At 48.5% G+C, this 21,786-nt stretch overlaps 1 protein-coding gene across 5 annotated transcripts in view; it reads left to right on the forward strand.

The window, feature by feature from the left end:
* The window catches only part of SFXN5 (sideroflexin 5), a 116,303-nt gene that overhangs the window by 19,611 nt on the left and 74,906 nt on the right, over window positions 1–21,786 (forward strand). For all 5 annotated transcript variants that reach the window (XM_067704719.1, XM_067704720.1, XM_067704723.1 and 2 more), the window contains exons 3-5: window positions 4,775–4,852; window positions 20,487–20,513; window positions 21,005–21,059. In XM_067704719.1, the coding sequence (XP_067560820.1) occupies window positions 4,775–4,852; window positions 20,487–20,513; window positions 21,005–21,059 (160 nt within the window). The remainder of the gene's footprint in view (window positions 1–4,774; window positions 4,853–20,486; window positions 20,514–21,004; window positions 21,060–21,786) is intronic.

Genomic DNA, 21,786 nt, shown 5'->3' on the forward strand with positions numbered 1-21,786 from the left:
CTCCTTCCCTTTCTTATCCGGGGTGCCTGGCCCCAGTAGGCATCAGCTTTTCAGGATGCAGGCGTTGCTGTGGTTTCTGTGGGAGACCACCCCTCTCAGTTACCGACTGTCATGAGGACAGAAGGCTCTTCTCTGTTCATGTCTCATAGAAATGGCCCAGAGCTGGGATTGAGGGGACTTGGTGTTCCTAGGTGCCACCCACCCACTCTGTGACCCTGGGTGCCAAAATGCCCTTCCCGCTCGGGCCCCAAATGTCTCAGAGAAAGGAATGCCTACGTGGTTCTGTAATATTCACACACAGGGGTATTCTCATTCACATCCTGTGTGAACTGGGCATGCATGGCCTCTTGGAATCCCAGGATTCTGTAAAACCAGCATCATCACTGACGGACTCTGGCCTGCTGCTTTGGAACCTGGATCCCTAACCCTGACCATACCCTTCACTTCTCCCCGCCAACTGGCTCAGTCATTCATTTTTGTTAAATGCTCATTATGTGTGGCCCTGTGTTGGTGATGGGCTGGGGTAGGTGTGTCCTGCAGTTCTGCAAAGATACCTAAAACCAGTCCCTTGCTCCCTGCACCTTGCAGTCTCTGACAGATAACATGGGCACATGCTGGTAAGTGGTCGGGGACCTCAGAGAGGTACAAACCAAATGCTCTCTGGCTGTTCAGAGGACGGAGAGAACATTTCTAGAAGATTCCTGGAGAAGATGGCCCTGAGCCTTGAAGGATGGTTGGGGATGGGGATGGGTGGTGGTGGGAACAGTGTGGGCAAGATCAGGAGGTGGGAACCTGCAGGTACCACCTGGGGAGTGGGTGGGTCCTTTATCAGAAGTGGGGGTGAAATGTTTCTGGGTGTTCCTCACATCCTGACCAGGTGCTGTCACTCCCATCCTATATTTTAACATATTAAATATTATAATAAATATTCAAATCATTTTGGCATCCTCCCTAGACAAGCATGGATTATACTCAGTCTGCATTTAGCTTGGGCATGGGCTACAGGGTACCCCCTTCCCTCAAAAAAAGATTAGCTTTGCTTCTGATGACTTACCTCATCTTTCTTTTTTGTGCCTTTCCTTCCTGTGTCCCACCATCCCCATTCCTGTCCGGTAGGGTCTCCTGCCTCTCTGCCACCACCCTAACACTCCATGCCTGCCCTTTTGCTTCCTTCTTCCCCTCGGGGCCTTGGGGTGGGACCTCTGTTCGAATTCTCTGCCCTGAAACAGACCTCCCAGGTGCCTGTTTCCTGAGGGAGTTTCCGGAGACCATGCCCCATCAAATACACGTGCTGTGACACTTTCTGGCAGTCTGGTGATGGAGTCTGGGAAGCAACATTGGGCCGTCCCTCCCCCAGCCCAGGGCTCCAGAGAAGGGCCTGCAGCCTTGTCTCCAAGCCAGCTGGGCCCCTCACCATCTTTGCATTGAGGGCCTAGCTGCCTGTTTGTTCCTGGTTGAAAAGACCTCCTACAAAGTTCACCCTGCCATTGACCCCCAGCTTTCCCCATCCCTCTCGAGCGTCACAATGCACTGGGGTGGGAGGAGGGTTTAAAGCAAACCTATCCCTCAAGTCTCCCTGAAAACCATCCCCTTCTCTGCTGTGAGGAGTCCAGCTCCCAGGACAGCCAGCCCTCAGGGACCTCTCAAGACAAGTGGCCTGGGGCCTTGCCTGTCCCACAGAGGTGCTAGGAGCCCCGACCCCTCAGCCTCTGACCTGGGGGGCCAAGCTGAGGCTTAGCAAGGCCCAGAGGCAGAAAAGCACATTCTAGCTTTCCCCAGTCGTGCATTCACAGACTTGTCCTGAGAAACTTTGGATTTGGTTCTTTCTCAGTGCATGCCAAGATCAGGGCTCTTTGCAACTTACTCCTGAGACAAGAGGCCTCCCTTTGATGACCATGTCAAATGAGATGGAATCTGGCCAGGTTCTTAGAGGAACTCGGGAGAATCCCTGGAGTGGGAAAATAATGAGAAAGCGGGGCCATTCACCATTCAGGGTGGAAAGTAGAGCATTCATTGTCGGGGCAGAGGCTGAGGCTGGGAGGAAGCAGGCTTGGGGTGGGGAGCTGGCCGCATCACTAGGAAGTTTTGGGGGGTTGCAGGGACAGCAAGGGTCTGACTAAACTCTGGGCTCGAATACTAAACCGCTCACTTTCCGTGTGACCTTAAGCAAGTTAAAACCAACCATCAACATGAAAAACAAATGTATTAAGTCTAGAAGGAAAATCATCACTTTGCAAGTGGTATGTTTACAGGTGATTAAAATTTTTTTGTGTGCTTTCAATTTTTCTGCCATTTTCTCTAAACAGCATGGATTACTAGTATAACTGGCAAAACAAAAACAAAAAACACAAAGCTATCTGTACTTTGGAAACAAACAGATTCTGGGAAAGGACTCTGGAATTCAGGGATTGAGATGCATATATTTGAAAGGGGAGAGGCAGTGCTTTCTAGCAGTCAGGCTACACCCAAGTGAGACATTTTCCTGGCCCCCTGACAGCCCGGCTGGCTTGTCTGGGCTGGCAGTTAGTCCTGCTGTTTCAGTACAGGAGGTGGCTGTTCATTTCCCATCCTATGTGACCACTGTCAGCCTGCTCAGCAAATGCCGCACGGGGTGCCCTCCCTGGGGCTGCATGCTGCCTTTAGACCAGGGGCTTCTGTTGAGGTCTCTCTGTACTCCCGTCCTTAGCCAGGTTTGTCCCTTGGTCAAAGGGGAACACGGTGGCTTCCCTGGGTTTCTTCCCCCACGATGAGCATCCCTGTTGCCTGGGTTCCTCATCCGACCTTGACATAGGCTGCCTTCTCTCACTGTTGTCACTGTTTATTGCTGATTTTTTGAGGTATAACATACATACAGGAAAATGCACAAATCTTAAGTGTATGGCCTAATGGATTTTGACATGTTTATACCATGTAACCACCAGTCAGATCAAGACATTGAACATTTCCATTATTCCAGAGGGTTCCCTCATGCCCTTTCCAAGTCAGTACCACCACCCCCCCCGCCCTGCCCCAAGGTAACACTGTAGTGACCTCTACCACCATAGGTGCATTTTGCCTGTTTTTGAATTTTATATATACTTTATTTATTTAGGCTGCTCTGGGTCTTAGTTGCGGCACGTGGGATCTTCATAGTGGCATGTTTAGTTGCGGCATGCAGGATCTTTAGTTGCGTTGTGGCATGCGTGTGGGATCTAGTTCACCAACCAGGGATCGAACCCTGGCCCCCTGCACTGGGAGCGTGGAGTCTTACCCACTGGACCACCAGGGAAGTCCCATGAATTTTATATATACTTTTCTGTGTTTGCCTTCTTTTACTTATCATTATGTGTATCAGCCTTCTATTATTATGTAGCAAATCACCCCAAAATTTAGTGGCTTGAAACAACAAAAAGCAATTCTTTTGCTCACTGATCTTCGTTTGGGCAGGGCTTAGAGGGGATGGTTTTTCTCTGCTCCATGCAGCTTCGGCTAGGGCAGCTTGACTGGGGAAGGTCCATTTCAACTGGCTCACTTTCATGGCAGGCAAGTTGGTGCTGACCATTAGCTGGTGGCTTAACTGGAGCCCCCAGGCCCTCAGTTCTTATCCACATGGGTCTCTCAGTAGCCTGCTTGGGCTTCCTTACACTATGATGGCTGAGTTCCAAGAGAGTGAGCATCCCAAGAGAACAAGGTGGAAGTGCAAGGCATTTTTAGCCTTGCATACCTAGCCTCAGAGGTCACATAGCCTCACCTTGGCTATACTCTATTGTTGAGGCAGTCATAAAGGCCTGCTCAGGATCAAGGGGAGGGGACATAGACTGTACCTCTGGATGGGGCATGTGGGAAAGTTCTAGAAGAACATGGGGGATGAGAGATATTGGGGTGCCAATCTGGGGAAGATTCATCCACATTATAACATATATTTATAGTTTGCTTTTTTAAATGAGGTATAATATTTCATTGTGTGCATATACCACAGTTTACTTATCTAATCTATTACTGACATTTGAATGGTTTGCAGTTTGGGGCTGTTTGAAGAGTGTCACTATGAATATTCTTATACAAGTCATAAGGGCTGCCTTCTCTCACTGTTGCTGTCTCTTTAGCTTTTAAGGTTTTAAAAATCATAACAATTCCATCCTTTTATTTTTTTCTTTCCCCATCAGTTACTGTGGCCATATGTATTTTAGTATGTAAATCTCTGCTAGTGTTTTTAAATGTTGGGAAGAAATTATATAAGTATTTCATAAATATGTTCTCTTTATAAAAACATTGAATATTACAATTAAGATTAGAGTTCCTCCCGACACCGCCTGCCAAGTTTGAGCCCTTTCCTCCTACCCCGAGGTAACCCCTGTCACCAGTTTGGTGGGTCTCCTTCTAGAGCATTTCTGATGCATCTTCTTACATAAATACTCTCGTAGGAAATATTATTTTCTATGTGGGTGTGTTTTGTTTGTTTGGTACAACGAACGGCATCATACAACTCTGCAACTTGCTTTCTCACTTAAAAAAATATCTTGGAGATATGGCCATGTAGATCTACTTTACTTTTAAACTGCTGAATAATGTTCCATAGTATTATTATGCCACTGCCATTTAGCCATTTCCCTATGAAAGGACATTTAGGCTGTAGCCTTCTTTAATGTTTTGCGTGAGTCCCACGAACTGGAGGGCAGGCCTTGTACACTGTAAATATAGTCAGTGCTTGATCAGTACTGATGCACCCCTTCAAGGAGAGGGTTGCCGGAGCCCTGGATGTGTGTCCCTCAATGTCCCTTTTCTTTGCCTGCAGAGACGTCTCAGAGAGGCTGTGCAGCTGCTGGAAGACTACAAGCATGGGACCCTGCGTCCGGGAGTTACTAATGAGCAGGTAACTCTGCTAGAGGTGGGGAGGGAAAGGAAGGTGGCAAATTCACCACCCCCTCCCTGCAGCCAGAACCACTTCTCTTCCCTTCAGAATCCACTTCTACTGCTGCTACATCCCTTGTGGACTTCTGGCTTTTTGGAAGGGATATTCAAGTCTCTCCTGTAACCTGGGTCTGGTAGGGAGGCTGATAAGGCTAGAGAGGCCTAAGGCAGTAGTTTGCTGGAGCTAACGTGTGCATCTTTTCCCAATTCCACATTCAGTGACATCACAGTGATGGCTTGAAATCATCCACAATAGGAGAATTTACACCATGGAAATTGGCAAATACTATAAATCAGGACTTTTTTCTCAAAGAATCAAGTATTAAACATTTACCAGCATACCACTACCCAAAAGTTCAGATTGAGGGTGGGAAATATGGGGGAGGATGGTGGGGATGAGGCTAAAACACTGTAATTTCATTTTTTTAAAAAATTTATTTATTTTATTTATTTATTTTTGGCTGCGTTGCATCTTCCTTGCTGCACACGGGCTTTATCTAGTTGTGGCGAGCGGGGCCTACTCTTCGCTGCGGTGCACTGGCCTCTCATTGCGGTGGCTTCTCTTGTTGCAGAGCATGGACTCCAGGCACGCGGGCTCAGTAGTTGTGGTGCACAGGCTTAGCTGCTCCACGGCACGTGGGATCTTCCCGGACCAGGGCTTGAACCCATGTCCCCTGCATCGGTAGGCGGACTCCCAACCACTGAGCCACCAGGGAAGCCCAATTTCATTTTTTTATATCCTGTAGGAACTTGAATTAGAACTAGTTGAAATGTTGATGGTTTTGTTTAGTTTGGGGGAAGGGTAGGGAGATGTAGTTTAGAGCGCAGCTCTAGAGCTCTAGTGACTGTAGAGACAGATGGTTGATGTGCTGAAGTTTTTCTTTTCGTTCATAAGCTTTATTTTAAAATCTATTAAAAATTAATTTCACAGTTTTTTTCAAAGTAATCTATGTGCATAGTTCAAAAAGTCAACTAGTACTAAAACACTTGTAAGGAAAAATAGTATGTTGCCCCATCCCTCCTCAATTCCCATTTCTATTCCCCAGAAGCAAATACTGTTAGCTGTTTCTTCAGTTAGAAACCTATATTTCAAACTAACATGCTTATCTATACCGCTATTTCTCAAGTAGTTCTTTTGTATTATCTATTACGGTAGTTGAGGGTTCAGCTCTCTTATTATTCACTCCCATAAACACATTTCTCTTCCCTACCCTCATCACCCTCCCCAAATAGTTGTCACAGTTTTGGGGTTTATGGATATTCAATATTCACATTATTACAATTATATGAATAATATTACAACTTTGTTGTACATGATTATGTTTCCTCTCCTTTTCGACTTTATGTTTTACCTGGATTTAATAATTGCCTCATTTTTTCTCATTAACATAGTTTTCCTTGTACCATCTCAAATTCTTACTGCACCCTGTAGCAGCCTTTTGATATTTTCAGTGCCTCCTTTCAATCTGAAGACTCCTGTCCTTCAGTTCCATTATTTTTCTCTGAAACTTTCATTTCTGGAGACGACGTCCCTCCAGGCCTTCTTCTTGGTATACACCTTCATTTTGGTGGAACACCTCTTCTGGTGGCTTCCTGAAAAAAAAGGCAAATGGGAAGAAAATTTTGAATCCTTTTAGATCTGAAAAAAAGGTAATTGTAATTCTGCACTCAGCTTTAACTGACAGTTTGGCTGAGGAGAAAATACCAATTTTTAGGTTGATAACCATTTTCCTTCAGAATTTTGAAGACATTGCTCTTCTGGCTTCAGGTCTAGCTGTTGAAAAAGCCAATGCTATTGTATTCCTGATTCTTTGCAAGTGACCTGTTTTCTCTCTTTGGGAATGCTTAGGATCTTCTCTTTATCTATACAGTTTATTTCTAAAATTCCACAATGCCATCTCTTTTAAAATTCATTATTTTGGGTTCCTGGTGACCTCTTTCAATCTGAAGACTCCCATCTCTCAGTTCTGGCAACTTTTCTTGTACTGTTTCTTTGATAATTTCTTCTCATTCTGGAATTCCTATTAGTCAAATATTCAACATCTTAGATTAACACTCAGATTTTCTTTTCCTTTTTTTCTCTCCTATTCCTTCACTTTGTCCCTCTGCTTGGCTTTACAGGAAATTTTCTTGAGTTTATATTCAACATGTCTATTGAATTTCTAACTTCAGATAGTATAATTTTAATTTCTGAGAGCTATTTGATTGTTTCTTTTCTTGGTTCTTTTTAACAGGATCCTCTTCCTGTTTTGTAAATACAGTATCTTCTCATTGGTCTGCATTCTGGAAGCCAAGTAGGGGAAGGAGGCTGGAGTCCCAATATTCACTTTGCAGATTTTCATTAATTTCCCTGCTTTTAGCCTCACCTGCTCCCGCTCTCCACTGGGCTAGTGTTCCCAAGTCTGGAGTCACTTGGATTCAGTTTCTCCAGAAGATTGATAAACTTCCATTGTCTGGGGGATACAGGTGAGGGCGGTAAGAGTCACCTAGCTGTGTGGGGAAGGCCGAGGGGTTCTACTGCTTTGAATACAGATTTTCAACCAAATCCCTGTGTTTAGCCCTATGATTAACTCTTTGTTCCTGGGGTTCTTGGTCCCTCCAAGTCCTGAACTTTACTGGTGCCCTGGGGGTGGTGGCCTGGCTTCTTTTTATTTTAAGATTTTTTTTTTTGATGTGGACCATTTTTAAAGTCTTTATTGAATTTGTTACAATATTGCTTCTGTTTTTATGTTTTGTTATTTTGGCCACGAGGCATGTGGGATCTTAGCTCCCCGACCAGGGATCAAACCCGCCACCCCCTGCATTGGAACGTAAAGTCTTAACCACTGGACCACCAGGGAAGTCCCATGGCCCAGCTTCTTAAGTGTGCCTTCTGTGGGCATTGAGGGGAGGCTTCCTCCTCTCTGCTGGATCAGTTACTAAAACTCTACTCATCCTCCATCCAAAACATGTTGCTGTCCCTCCTCTGCTGTTGTCTTCTCTTCTGTTCCGTTGGTGACTCTGTGAGACACCGCCCCTGCCTTCTAGCACCTTTAGGTGCAAAGCCCAAGCTGAGGCCCTGTGCTGCCACATGACACACTAGTACCTGGTGGGGTGTTCCATAGGGTGGGTAGCTAAGCCGTCAGCCCTCCCCAGTCCAGTTTGTTTCACTATGTATTTATGGAGCACCTACAGGCCAGTGTTGGTGCTAGGGCCTGGGGAGAGAGGAGGGGAAAAGCTAGAGGAGGGTCCTGCCTCGTGGACTCCCCAGAATCTAGGCAATGACAGTGAAAACACATGATGCTGTGGGAGAGCAGAGGGAGGAGTAACCTGCTCAGACTAGGGGAGTCTGGAAGAGATTTCTAGCCTGAGACTTGAGGGATGAGTAGGGTCTGGTGAGGAGGAGATGGTGGATAGGAGGAGTCCAGGCGAGGAAGCACATCATGGACACAGAGAGGATGGGGCCTCCAGAGGAAGGGACAGGCGAACGTGCTGGACTGCAGCCCACAACGTGGAGGGAGGGCAGAGGTGCCAACAGAGGCAGCCCCTTGGCCGATGTCCTTGTGCGGGGCCCTGGAAGTGACGTGAGCTGCTGCAGTGCTGGTAAGGCAGGGTCCATCTTCAGGTGTCTGTGTTGCCTGCTGAGTTGGGGGCAGCCGTCAGCAGGGAGGGCAGGCTGGGATCTCCCCATTCCTGAGCGTGGTGCTGCCCTCTGGCCGTGGGCACTGAGGAGCCTGGGTGGTGTGACCTGACACGCCCCTCTCTAGGCCAGAGTAGTCCTCAGACTGTGGCAGTTCCTCGTGGACCTGTCAGGGGTGGTCCAGCCTCCGGGTCCTTCCTGATCCTGTGTCTGCTCCCAGCCCAAGCTCCCCTCTAGCCTGTCTTCACCCCTTGGGACTCCTTCCTGCTTTCAGAGTTTGGGGAATGAGGCCATGTTTCCCCTCTTTGCTCCCTTCAGTAGCTTAAAGCTGCCTGTCTTGTTTTCTGGGCCTCCTTTGTTTTCTATCCTGAAAGCCCCCATGTGCCTCCAGGGAGCTGGGAGGAGGGGAGAGGGTGGGGGGGCCCTGGCACTAGCTGTACTTCCCGGTTCTGGCTCACGTTGGTAATGCCTGCAGTGTCCATCTGGAGGCTGGGTAGCACAGTGCTCTAGGTGTGAGCCTGCTGTTCAGTCCCCCAATAAACAGATTGCCCGTCCCCCGCCCTCCTGGCTCCCCAGAGCATTGGGATTGGGCTCTGCTGCAGATCTCACAGTGCTTCCCTCCCTGGGCTTCATCTGCAGAGCCACAACCCCTCTGGCTTCCAGAGCCACAGGAAGAAAGGATGGGTGGTGACATACCAGCTCAGGATCTGGGGAAGCCTCAGTGGTCGGGAATTCATGAAGTCTCCATTCCTGGTTCAGGCTGGCCCTGCTCAAGGGTCATGCCTGTGCTGTCTGAAGAGCACAGATCAGATCATTCTGTGCCAGGTAGATGGGGATGGTTCTTGACTTCATTGTGGAGAGTGGCCTTTTGTGTTCTGGGCTCTGTGCCTGCCCTGATGTCCTTTTGCAGGTGTGTGAGTCAGAAGCCCGTGGCTGTGTCTTGATGCCTGTGGGCCTGTCCTGATGTCATGGGCACCACTGGGTATCCTATGCACTATTTTGCTATCTAACCTGCCCTCCAGTTACAACATCCCACCAGGGGGTTCGTGCAAGCAGATTGATAGTTTATTCCCCCCTGATGGCCTTGGTTAGCAGGTGACTGATATCTCCTCCAGAGACTGTTAACTTGTTGAAAAGTTGCTATACCGATGAAAAATTAGTCCTGAGGATAAAATAAAAATAAGTATAATTTACTCTTTGGGCTTGACAGGTAGAAATTTGATGGGCTAGGAACCCTAATAAGGACTGCAGCTATCAGTTAAACAACAAAGCCATAGATGGGAGCAAAAACGTAAGCCCGGGCAGCTAAGTTTCTGGATGTTTGCTGTGCTGTGTGCATTTTATATGCCAGGACCTTGCTGGAATGGTTTGACGTGGATGGAGATGGGTGGGGTTCAATATGGAACGCTCCCCCATGGTAATGAGGCACCACTCACTGTGAGCTCACCAAGGGCCAGGAGCCGTGTTAATATTTGCACTTTACAAGTACTAACTCAATTAATCTTCACAGAAACGCTGTTTGGTAGATGCCTATATTAACCCCATTTTAAAGGTAAGAAAAGGGAGGCTCAGAGAGATTATATTACTTACCTCAGGTCACATAACTAGTATGTGGTGTGACAGGAACGCTAGGCCTGGAAGATCCAACGCCCATCTCTCACCCACTATCTGAAGGTGGATTTGGAAGGGAAGGTGATACTCTGGAGTGGAATGTGTATGCTAACACGGGGCAGAGTGAGTCGGGGGGGGGTAAGGGTGCTGTCAGAGGAGCTTGGTGTGTGTGCATGTCTCGCAGCCCTAGTCACACTGTGCGGTTAACCCTGCCAGGCCAGGTCATGGGCATCTGCGGGGCACCCGGTACGTGAAAGGCGCTGCGGCAGATGGGCGCGGGGCAGGTTCCTGCCCTCACGCAGCTAGCTCCCGCGCAGGTGCACAGGTAAGCAGGCGCCTGGAGGTAGGCTGGTGGCGAGGCAGTTTGGAGTTACGCTACGGTAGAAGGAGTTCAGTGGTGAGAGACTCCTGAGAACGTAGGTGCTGAGGAAGGGCTTCGTGCAGGGGAACGCAAGCGGTTGGATGTAGAATGTAGGGAGAGACCCAAGGCCTGGGACGGACGTCCCCGTAAGTCACAGACAAAGGCCGAGAAGTAGAGTGAAGAGAGAGAGAGCGTGATGAGAGAAAGAGAGAGAGAGGGAGAGAAGTTGAGAGAGGAAGCTGGGAAGTTTCGGGCCAGGTTGTGAAAGTTTTTGAAACCCAGAGAGTTTTTGAAACCCAGCCAGCATGGCTGTGTTGTACTGCAGCAAGGGAGATGCAGGACAGTGGAACTGTGATCGGATCATTCTGTGCCAGGTAGATGGGGAGGGGTAATTGCCGATAAGGAAACCAGCTTGGGAGCGACTGGGGTGGTCAGGAGTGAGGGGGGCAGGTCTCTGGGAGCCACCGTAGGCTTCTGAGCGGCTGTTCTGGCCCCTCATTACACATTCCCCAGAGGCTGGGAACCCGCCCACCTGACTCCGAGCCCACGCAGCACCCAGCATAGCATATTGGTTGCTCAGAGGCCCCATGTAGGATGGATTCTGCCTGCAGCCCGCCAAGAAAGGGCAGCAGAGATGTAAGAGATACTGCCAGTCTCCTCCCCTGGCAGAGCAGAAATGGGGTCAGCTGTGTTTGGGCTTTGCTGAAAATAGAAGAGAAGATACTGGAGAGTTAAAAATACTTGCACCCTGAATCTTCTCTGGGTATCTGCAGGATTGTCAGAAGCTTGGCTGACATCCCCCTCTTACCCTGACCCCTAGCCAGAGACTTCTGGGGTCCTGACCAGCACCCAGCCCCTCTGGGGCAGCTACAGGTTGGCCCTTATCGTTAGCACAAAATAGGCAAGTGATTAGTATCAGCTGAAGCATGTGTATGATGTGCTAGGAGTTGTACTGGGTGCTGTAGACTCATCTCTTGGCTGGGTCATTGTGGTGGCCTCCTGGGTGGTCTCCCCATTCTGCCTGGGCCCCCTCTGCTCATTCCCAATATAGTACTCAGAGAGATCTGTGAGAATATACATGACACGGTTCTCTGCTCCAGGGTTTCTCGGCCTCAGCACGATTGGCATTTGGGGCTGGATGGTTCTTTGTCGTGGGGGCTGTCCTGTGCACTGTAGGACATTGGGCAACACCCCTGGCTTCTACCCACTGGGTACCAATTAATGACAACCAGACATTACCAGATGGCCCCTGGTGAAAAACTGCCCTCCTGTTAAGAACCACAGCTCTAGTAAAAACTCAGAGTAAAAGCCACAGTCCTTAGCACAAGCTGCAACACCCCAATTCCTCTCTGATTTTGTCTCCTACTACTCTTTCCCTTATTCAGTCCACTTCAGTCACACTGGCCTCCTTGATGTCCCTCAAACATGCTGGGGAGGCCCATTCTGCCTCAGGGCCTTTGCACTGGCTGTTCTGCTGGACAGAATAATCTCCCACCAGATATCTGCATGGCCTCACTCCCTCCTTCAGGTATTTCCTCCAAAGTCACCTCAATGAAAACTACACTGACCACCTTACTATACATCATCCTACTTGAGAATTTCTCCAGGGAAAGAAAAGTCAAGGGAAGCAAAAGAAGGAGCCACTAGGGTCAGAGGCAGGACAAGAGATGGAATTTTGGGGGTCCATGGCCAGTGGGGGGGATCCAGGGACTAGAGGTGCTTCTGGGGGTGGGGGAATGCAACCTCAGTGTCTCACCCTTCCCTCTACCACCCCAGCTCCAGCCCTGGTCTTTTCACCCCTCTCCCCTATGACAGGAGCTGTGGCCCTGGTCATGTCACTGTGTTCCTGTGTCCCCTGAGTATTCCCCATCCTTCACCCCTCCTTTTGCGAGGACCCTACTGCAATACATTTTTTAAAAAATCCATCCTTGCTGCTAGTACACACTCCCTATCCTTACCCTGTCCTACTTTCCCATGTTTCTTGAAGCCCTCATCCTTCTAACATATGAGAAAATTTACTTTTTATTATTTTTATTGTTTGTCCGCACAAGCATGTGAGCTCTACAGAAGCAGAGATTTTTGGTCTCTGTTTTCACTGATATATTCTTAGTGCCTAGAGCAGTGCCCAGCAAATAACAGGTGCTCAATAAATATTTGTTGGATAAATGAATTTTCTTTAATCGTCACAAGAACCTTGAAAGTAAGTATTCATATTCCTATATCACAAATGAGGAAATGGAGGCTCAAAAAGATTAAGTAAATTGCCCCAAATCACAAGTAGGAGATTTGGAATTCCAATTCCCAGAAAATGGTTTGACTGCAGGGTCTGGCCTCTTAAGAGACAGAAGCTGTGTGTACACGAAATTCGCGACTGCTAATGTGTGTTATGTAGCAGAATGAGCGGGGATGTTCCTTCTCCTTTCATCTGTAGAACTGGGGAGTACCTTTGCCCCACATAGATATGCATTTGTATCTATTACCTGGGAGTAACCATGGCAACAAAATTAATGGTGAGGAATAATGGGATTGGCCCAAATGATAAATTAAGAAGATTTCTTGTTGTTTTATGGAGGCATCCTCTGCCTTACAGAAGGATCCCCTTCAGGCTCTGTTTAATTACCTTCTGGAGGTTGTTTTAAATAGGCTCTGTCTTTGCTGCTTCAGAGGTTTGGAGAAGCAGCTTGGAAGGAACCAGACTGGGGAGGGGAAGGAGCCAGACTGGGGACAGGGCCTGGGCAGTGACTCCTCCATCTGGGGTCTGGGCACTAGAGGTCTCTGCCCTGAGAAGGCAGGGCTTCTCCTCCTGAAGCTTGTTTGGGGCCCACTCTCTACCCCTCCCTTGGCTTCTACACTGGGTTTCTAATAGGTTCAGATGGCAGCTCAGCTGAGACTTAGGCCATTTCTGAAATCAGCAAACCTCTGCATTGTTCCAGCAACCTTTCACCCAACTGTTTCCCCACACCCTCTGTGTCCTCATTCTCCAAGTTGAGAAATCAAGAAAGGTCCAAAGTCTCACATCCACGCTGGTTTGTTGCTGCAGCCAGTAAGTTCTAAGGGATCAGGGTTGCACTTTTTAATGTTCAGCCAGAGGCACAGGGAGAGATGGCTGAGCCCAAAGGAGATCAGGTCACACTGAGGAATTGTACTTTAAAGCGGAGCTGCTTTGGTGGGCTGACAGAAGACAGGGGGGTCTCCCTGTCCTAGATTCTCAATGTGGATGGACTGTCCATTGCATCTCCTTTGGCCTCTCATCAAATGCTTTACATTCCAGGACTATCCTTGCTTGTAACCTGTTTGCAGGGCTGGCTCATTAAACTGCAAACTAGCAACCAGCTCTTGGCTTGTGGGTGGTGTCTGCTGCCATTTCTGCATCCAGCATCTGCCCCATGGGTCCAGCAGGTCCCAGGGAAAAGCCCAGACCCGAAGAGTCAGACCCGAGGCCTTGTCCTGGGATCTCTGTAAGCTGGGCCAGGCATCATCAGACGAGAAGGGACCCTGGAGGGACTAGCTTCCACCTCCTGTATGATTAATTCAAAAAAACAATGTAAGGCTAAGGAGTGAGGTGACTGGCACAGGAAGACCATGTGAGTTAGTGGCTAAGCCAGGCCCCAGATCTGCGACCCTGACTATTGTTGCTGCAGCCTGGAGATGGGATGAACCCAAATGAGATCAGGTCGTGACTAGGAAGTTTAGTTTAAAATGGAGCTGTCCCTCCCACCTCACCCCAAAACCTCCTGAGATGGGAGCACTGCCAGATGCCATGAGAAGAGCCTCAACACTACTTAGTGCTCCTTCCTTCCTCCCTCCACTGGAAAGGCTTCTCTGACATCATGGGAAACAGTTTCCCAAAACCCCAAATGGGTTACCTTAGTTAGGGCTATACTAACTGCTGTAATGAAATGATCTCAAAACACACCAGCTCAAATAAGACAGACATTTATCTCTCTCCCATGCAATAGTTTGAGTTCCAGGTGGGCAGGTGGCTCTGCTCCACAGGATCATTCAGGAACCCAGGCTCCTTCCATCATGTTTCTCCACCATCTCCTTGGGTCCTCCTCTCTGCACAGCCCAGGCTGCACTGCAGCCACATCCTTGCTCTGGCTCACAGGCAGGTGACAGCAAGTACAGGCTGGGAGGTGCTAGCCAGGCAAAGGCACATCTCACTTCCCCTCGGATGCCACTGGAGGACTCAGTCACATGGATAAGCCTAACTGCAAAGGAGGCTGGGAAGTGTAGTGCAGCAGGTCAGCCACCTGCCCGCTACCTTTCTATTACTGTGGACGAAGGGGCATAGGTTTTGTCGGAAAGTTAACAGTCTATGCCATAGAGGTCAATAAGGGGCTTGGAAGTTGTGCCTGCTATTTCTATTTTTCTAGTGGTTACTCTTAAATTTTTAACAATCATTTTTGAGTAGGTAACACGTGAACAATCTACGGAATTCTAAAGCTATCAAAAAAGTATAGAATAAAAAATAAGTTTCCGCAAGAGGGAAGAGATATGGGAACATATGTATATGTTTAACTGATTCACTTTGTTATAAAGCAGAAACTAACACACCATTGTAAAGCAATTATACCCCAATAAAGATGTTAAAAAAAAAAAAAGTTTCCCTTTCCCTGTCTCCCAGTTTCCCACTTCTCCCTAGGGTAACCATCAGTTTCTTCTGTATCCTGCCAGAGATATCTGCATACATTTATCCTTTTCCTTTAAGTGCTAATGATATAACAGTGATAACTCCAGGGACATTCAGTGGAGCATGGTTGTAATAGCAAGAAATGGGACAGTGACAAAAGGACAAATATTGTATGATTCTCCTTATATGAAATATCTAGAGTGGTCAAATTCACAGAGACATAAAGTAGAATGGTAGTTGCCAGGAGCTGAGGGAAGGAGTACTGGGGTGTTAGTACTTACTGGGTACAGCGTTTCAGTTGGGGAAGATGAAAAAATTCTGGAGATGGTTGGTGGTGTACAACAATGTGAATGTACTTAATGCTACCGAACTGCACTTAAAAATGGTTAAATGGTAAATTTTATGTTATTTATATTTTACCACAATAAGGAAAAGATGAGAAGTAGCTTAAAAGTCCACCAATAGGGTGCAGTTTACAATATATTCATTCAACGTTTCTGTTAGGAAGAATAAGGCTGCTCTCCATGCTGTGATGTGGAAAGATCTCCACATATATATACTAGATGCCTAAAGGGACAGAACAGTGTGCACTGGTATGCTAGCATTTAGAGATGGCGCGTGGGGATTCAAGAGTGGGGGTTATGGAACCAGACTGATGGGGTTCAAATCCCAGTGCTGCCGTGGGATTGTGGGCAAATCACTAAATATCTCAGTGCCTCGGTTTCCACATCTATAAAATGGGAGATATACTGGTCCCTGCCTCATAGGGTTGTTGAGGAGATTAATAAGTTAATATGTACAAAGCCCTGAGAAAGGTATCTGACACGTAGCACTTATTCACTAAATGTGACTGAATGAGTCTGCGTCCCAGGTCACGAGCTGTAGTTCTGGCTCCACCTCCGAGACCCTGGGCGTGGTTCTGAGCTTTACTTTTCTCATCCGTCCTATGGAAACAGATTTCTGAGTGTGGGACTCAAATAGTTAATGGGACCATTGCCACTTATCTGTGACACTAGCCTGCCTGGGCCGTGTGTGGAGGTGTCATCGCGGTTGGAGAACACGCCTGTGAGCTCTGGGCTTCTGGCCTTGCCTGCTCCCACCCCTGCTGAACTTCTGCCTTTGCTGCTGAGCCGGTGCTGCCTGAGTCTCCATCACTGCTCTCTGGGTGGGGGCGGAGAAGGCAGCCCTTGAACCTGAGGGACACAGATGCAGCTGTGGATTACAAGGGCTGCTTGGCTGGACTTGGGCGGGAGGGGAGGAACAGGTGCTGGGGAGGAGCGTCTGCTGCCCGGCTGCAAAGGGAGGTTCTGGGACCTCAGATGATGTCAGCCAAACTTCTTCCTCTTCTCGTGCCTCAGGCCTGGCTGTCACCCTGGCCAGACCAGACATCGGTGTGCTCCAGAGGGCCCCTGGAGAACAGGGGGGACACAGGTCTGGAGGCAAGGAGGCTTGGGTGCCCATCTCCATCCTGCCACCAGGCCCCTGGAACCATGGCTGAGTCACTTAGTCTCTCTGAGATGAGTTGCTTTGTCTGAAAGTAGTCTACCCACCTCACAGGCATGTTGTAAGAATAAGACAATAGAGATGAAGTTATTTTGAAAAATAATTAAGCCCTTTTAAAAAATACTGCTCGGGCTTCCCTGGTGGCGCAGTGGTTCAGAGTCCGCCTGCCGATGCAGGGGACACGGGTTCATGCCCCGGTCCGGGAACATCCCACATGCCGCGGAGCGGCTGGGCCCGTGAGCCATGGCCGCTGAGCCTGCGCGTCCGGAGCCTGTGCTCCGCAACGGGAGAGGCCGCAGCAGTGAGAGGCCCGCGTACCGCAAAAAAAAAAAAAAAAAAAAATACTGCTAATTTGACTGACTTCCCCTCTATGTTAGGCATTTATGGAGCATGATCTAGGGGCCAAGTATTTCAGCTATGCGTGTTTCAGTGAACCTCTGTATCAGTCAGTATAAGCCAAGTGCTTGTAACAAACAACCCCTGGATTTCAGGGACTTATACAGTAAGGTCTGTTTCTCACTCATGTCAGAGTCCAGTGCAGCTCAGGAACTTGGCACATGCCGTTGTCCAGGAGCCAGGCTCCTTTTACCTCATGGCTTTACTGTCTTCTAGGGCCTCATTGTCCTCCTCTGGATCCTCTGTGGGAGGCTTTGGGGCCAAGCCTGGAAGTGGTGAACTCCACTTCCACCCACAGTCCATTAGCTAGAACCCGGCCATGTGAGGCCATCTGACTGTGGGGGAGGGTGGAATGCATAGACTTAGCTGTGTGCCCAAAGTGAAATGCCAGCTGCCAGGAGCACCAAGCATAGTCCCCGCCCTGCCCTTACAGCACCCCATTGTACTAATGGAGAAACTGAGGCATGGAGGCAAAGTAATTTGCCCTGGGCCACACATCCAGTAAGTGATTGGAATGCAGGCTGCCTGGTCCTAACACCTGCTCTTTACACTGTTCTTTAATGTCTTAGATCAGTGTTTTCAGCCCAGGCTGTTCATCAGAATCATGGGGATTTTTTTTCTTTATTTATAAGAATTGTATGAAGAGATCTTGAGTTTTTTAAAAAAATAAATAGCTTTAGATTTGCTGTGTGCATGGCTCTAGGAGATGGTGGGGGCTGGCACTCAAAGGCAGGCCCCTGCTCTGAGGGGCTGGGCTATGACTGTACAAGGTGAGGGGACCCGGACCCAGGAGATTCTGATTTGGGGTGGAGAGCGTGGGGTGTTAGGAGTCTGTGCCCAGGGCCTGGGGTCACACCTGGGATGATGCTGGGACGTGGTGGGATGCACTGCAGAAGGCACTTTCTGAGCAAAGAAAGATCAACCTTTTATCACTTTTTTTACCTCTCTGCTGTTATGCTCTCACATACCGTCTTTGGCTAACAGTGATTCTACATTTGGTTTTTCTTTCTTTAGTCCCCTCTGTTCCTCAAATATAATTAAGAAAAAAATCTACTGCCTCTAATCTTTCTGGGTCTGGAATAGCAGACAATCAAATATGTTTGAAATGTATCTAAAATCAGAGTGATTAGGCTGTGAATTAGGCTTAAGGGACTGCTGTTAGTAAAATGCATAAACTTTAATACAGATGGTCCTTGACTTATGATGGCTCAACTTACAATTTATAGACTTTATGACGGTCTGAAAACGATATGCATTCAGTAGAAACTGTACTTTGAATTGTGAATTTTGATCTTTTCCTGGCTGGTGTTACGTGGTCTGATACTCTCGTGATGCTGGGGAGGCAGCGAGCCGCATTTACCAGTCAGCCACGAGATCGAGAGGGAAACCACCCATACGCTTAGAACCATTGTGCACCCACACGACCAGTCTGTTTTTCACTTTCAGTGCAGTATTCAATGAATTACATGAGATATTCGGTACTATATTATAAAGTAGCCTCTGTGTTAGATGACTTTGCCCAACTGTAGGCTAATGTCAGTGTTCTGTGCACATGTAAGGTGGGCCAGGCTAAGCTATGACGTTTGGTACTTTCGGAACGTTAAATAATTTCAACTTACAATGGGTTTATTGGCACATAACCCCACTGTAAGTTGAAGAAGATCTGTATATCAATTTTATAACTCTATTATTGCTACCCAGTAGCATTCTGCAGCTTACTTTATATCGCAGATGACAACATTGCCGTATAAATGAAACATAACTATTCCGTTATAAAACTTTAAACATCAGTGCTGACCACGTCTCCCCTCTTACCTCATACCCTTCTTGCTCTGTTAAAAATGCACTGGCCTTTGGTTTGCCCACAATGTAAAATTTTACTTGCTATATTTTCTTGATTCTAAAAAGGCTATTTTATCACATTTTATCATCTCTTAAATGGGATGAATCTTTTAACTGATGGACGTCTTGGCGTTATGCCACCGTTTTCTTTTTTTTTGGCGGTACGCAGGCCTCTCACTGTTGTGGCCTCTCCCCTTGCGGAGCACAGGCTCCGGACGCGCAGGCTCAGCGGCCATGGCTCACGGGCCCAGCCACTCCGCGGCATGTGGGATCTTCCCGGACCGGGGCACGAACCCGTGTCCCCTGCATCGGCAGGCGGACTCCCAACCACTGCACCACTAGGGAAGCCCTTTTTTTTTTTTTTAAATTAATTAATTTATGGCTTCATTGGGTTTTCATTGCTGCATGTGGGCTTTTCTCTAGTTGCGGCGAGTAGGGGCTACTCTTTTGTTGCGGTGCGGGGGCTTCTCATGGCGGTGGCTTCTCTTGTTGGGGAGCACAGGCTCTAGGCACACGGGCTTCAGTAGTTATGGCACGCGGGCTCAGTAGTTGTGGCTCGTGGGCTCTAGAGCGCGGGCTCAGTAGTTGTGGCACACGGGCTTAGTTGCTCCACAGCACCTGGGATCTTCTGGGACCAGGGCTCAAACCCGTGTCTCCTGCATTGGCAGTCAGATTCTTAACCACTGCGCCACCAGGGAAGCCCCATAGTTTTCTTTCTTAGTGGCACATAATAGTATGTCTTAGGATCAACGATGTCTTAGAGTCAATGGAATGCAGTATTTTTATCATTTGAAGGAATTGACAAATTGTTCTCCAGCCCAACCCCATGCTGTGCTGGAAGAGACAACCTCCTCATTCATCTGAAAGCACACAACCTTCTTATAACAATAACAAAAATAGGAATAATAATATCTACAAGATTTAGCACTTGTAAAGTACCTACTATGTGTTCAGCACTGCTCCAGGCACTTTTCATACGCCTCTTCAACAATGTTAGAGCACACCTATTAACTCCATTTTACAGATGAGGAAATTGAGGCTCAGAGGTAGAAGTGGCAAATCCAGGGATCCAGGCAGTCTGTGTAGCTCTGAAAAGTTATGCTGTGCTGCCTCTAGTGATTCTGGGAGACAGCTGAAGTATCTTCATTTAAATCAGGGCTTCTTACCTGGCCACACCTTAAAATGAACTAGGGAGCGTTAGGAAAATGTTGGAAGAATTCTTCAAGTAATTTTACAGCACAACCAGAATTGAGAACCCTCGGTTTAAATAATCTGTTTGAGGGGCTTCCCTGGTGGCGCAGTGGTTGAGAGTCCGCCTGCCGATGCAGGGGACACGGATTCGTGCCCTGGTCCGGGAGGATCCCACATGCAGCGGAGCGGCTGGGCCCGTGAGCCATGGCCGCTGAGCCTGTGCGTCCGGAGCCTGTGCTCCGCAATGGGAGAGGCCACAACAGTGAGAGGCCCGCGTACCACAAAAAAAAAAAAAAAAAAAAAAATATCTGTTTGAGATCCCCCAGCTGGATCTCTTGGTTAGAAAATGTGGCTTTGAGACCTTAAACTGATACGTGCTTTTAATCTTTGTTTTTTCTTTTCTTTTCCTTTCTCTCTCTCTTTCCCTTCCTTCCTTCCAGCTCTGGAGTGCACAGAAAATCAAGCAGGTAATTCAATTTTGGATTCTTTTCCTTCCTTTCTGCTGTTCTCAGAGACCCTGCCCTGCCCTGCCCTGGCCCGACCCCCCTTCTTTCATCCCCAGCACCAGGGTCTGAATTTCTGAAGACTAGAGCTCAGGTCAGCCTGCCTTTCCCTGGGCCCCCTGACCTCCTTCCCCATGGGCTCCTTCCACAAAACCCTTATTGTGGGCCTGTTGTGTGCGTGGCATGGGGGACAGAGGGCCTGCAAGGTAGACACGGTCGGCTCTGTGCTGCATTCAGCTTTGAGCACTAGTTAGGAGGAGAAGCTCTGTTTATGGCCCATGTTTGGTTTTCTCTTGCCCCGAGTGGTGGGAAGGATTGACTGGCCACAAGGCAAGGTGGGATACAGCCATTGGCCACCTAAGTCTTCCTGGGGGAGCTGTCCTCCCCCTCCCCCCTCCCATGTCCCATCTCCCTCCCCAGCTGTCACCCTGTGCTCTGTTCCCGGCTCTTGCCAGGCTATTCTACACCCGGACACCAATGAGAAGATCTTCATGCCCTTTAGAATGTCAGGTAAGCCCTTGGGAACCTCTGGTTCTGCCTAGCCTGGGCCAGTTACAATGGTCACAGCTCCAGGAGTGTCCAGATGCGCTTGGCCTGAGGGACGTACAGAGCCTGTTACACACACAACCACACTCGCACCTGCATGGTCACTTTGGCTCCACTGTACAGGACTGGCCAGCCTATGGAGCTTTTAAAATGTGCCCGTCTGCCTTTTCTGCCTGAGCAGTTAGGGTAGAATCGGGGCCTCCACAGGTGAATCTGGTGCCCCCAATGCCAGGTTACACCCCATTCACTCAGCAGCAGCCCCAGGGTGACGCCTTCTAGGGCAAGCCCTGCCTTCCATGAGCCACTCCTCTCTTACCTGTGCACACTGAGCGCCTTCCTTCCAAGCCCTGCTCCCTACTCAGCCTTTTCATGCAGTTAACCCCCAGACTAACTCCCTTGTCTCTGATCCTACTTTTAGCCTGCCCTTCTGAATGTATGCACTACATTTGTACCACTACACACACAGGGAGGCGGATTCCTGTTCTGTGGAGACCAGTGGGTAGAGAGGGTAATGGAAGAATGGGTATAAGATCCCTGCCCTCAGGAAGTCCCTGCCCTGTGGTCACTAGAGGGACAGCTCTGTTACGTAGAGCTTAATGGCCTGGAAAGCACTTGCCCATACACTGGCTGGGGCCGGCGTGGTTGTCCTGCCTACGGTTCTGAGAGGCTAAGGGCTTTGTCCAGAGTCACA

The sequence above is a fragment of the Pseudorca crassidens genome, chromosome 14 (assembly GCF_039906515.1).
Source record: "Pseudorca crassidens isolate mPseCra1 chromosome 14, mPseCra1.hap1, whole genome shotgun sequence".
In the NCBI taxonomy this organism is placed as follows: domain Eukaryota; kingdom Metazoa; phylum Chordata; class Mammalia; order Artiodactyla; family Delphinidae; genus Pseudorca; species Pseudorca crassidens.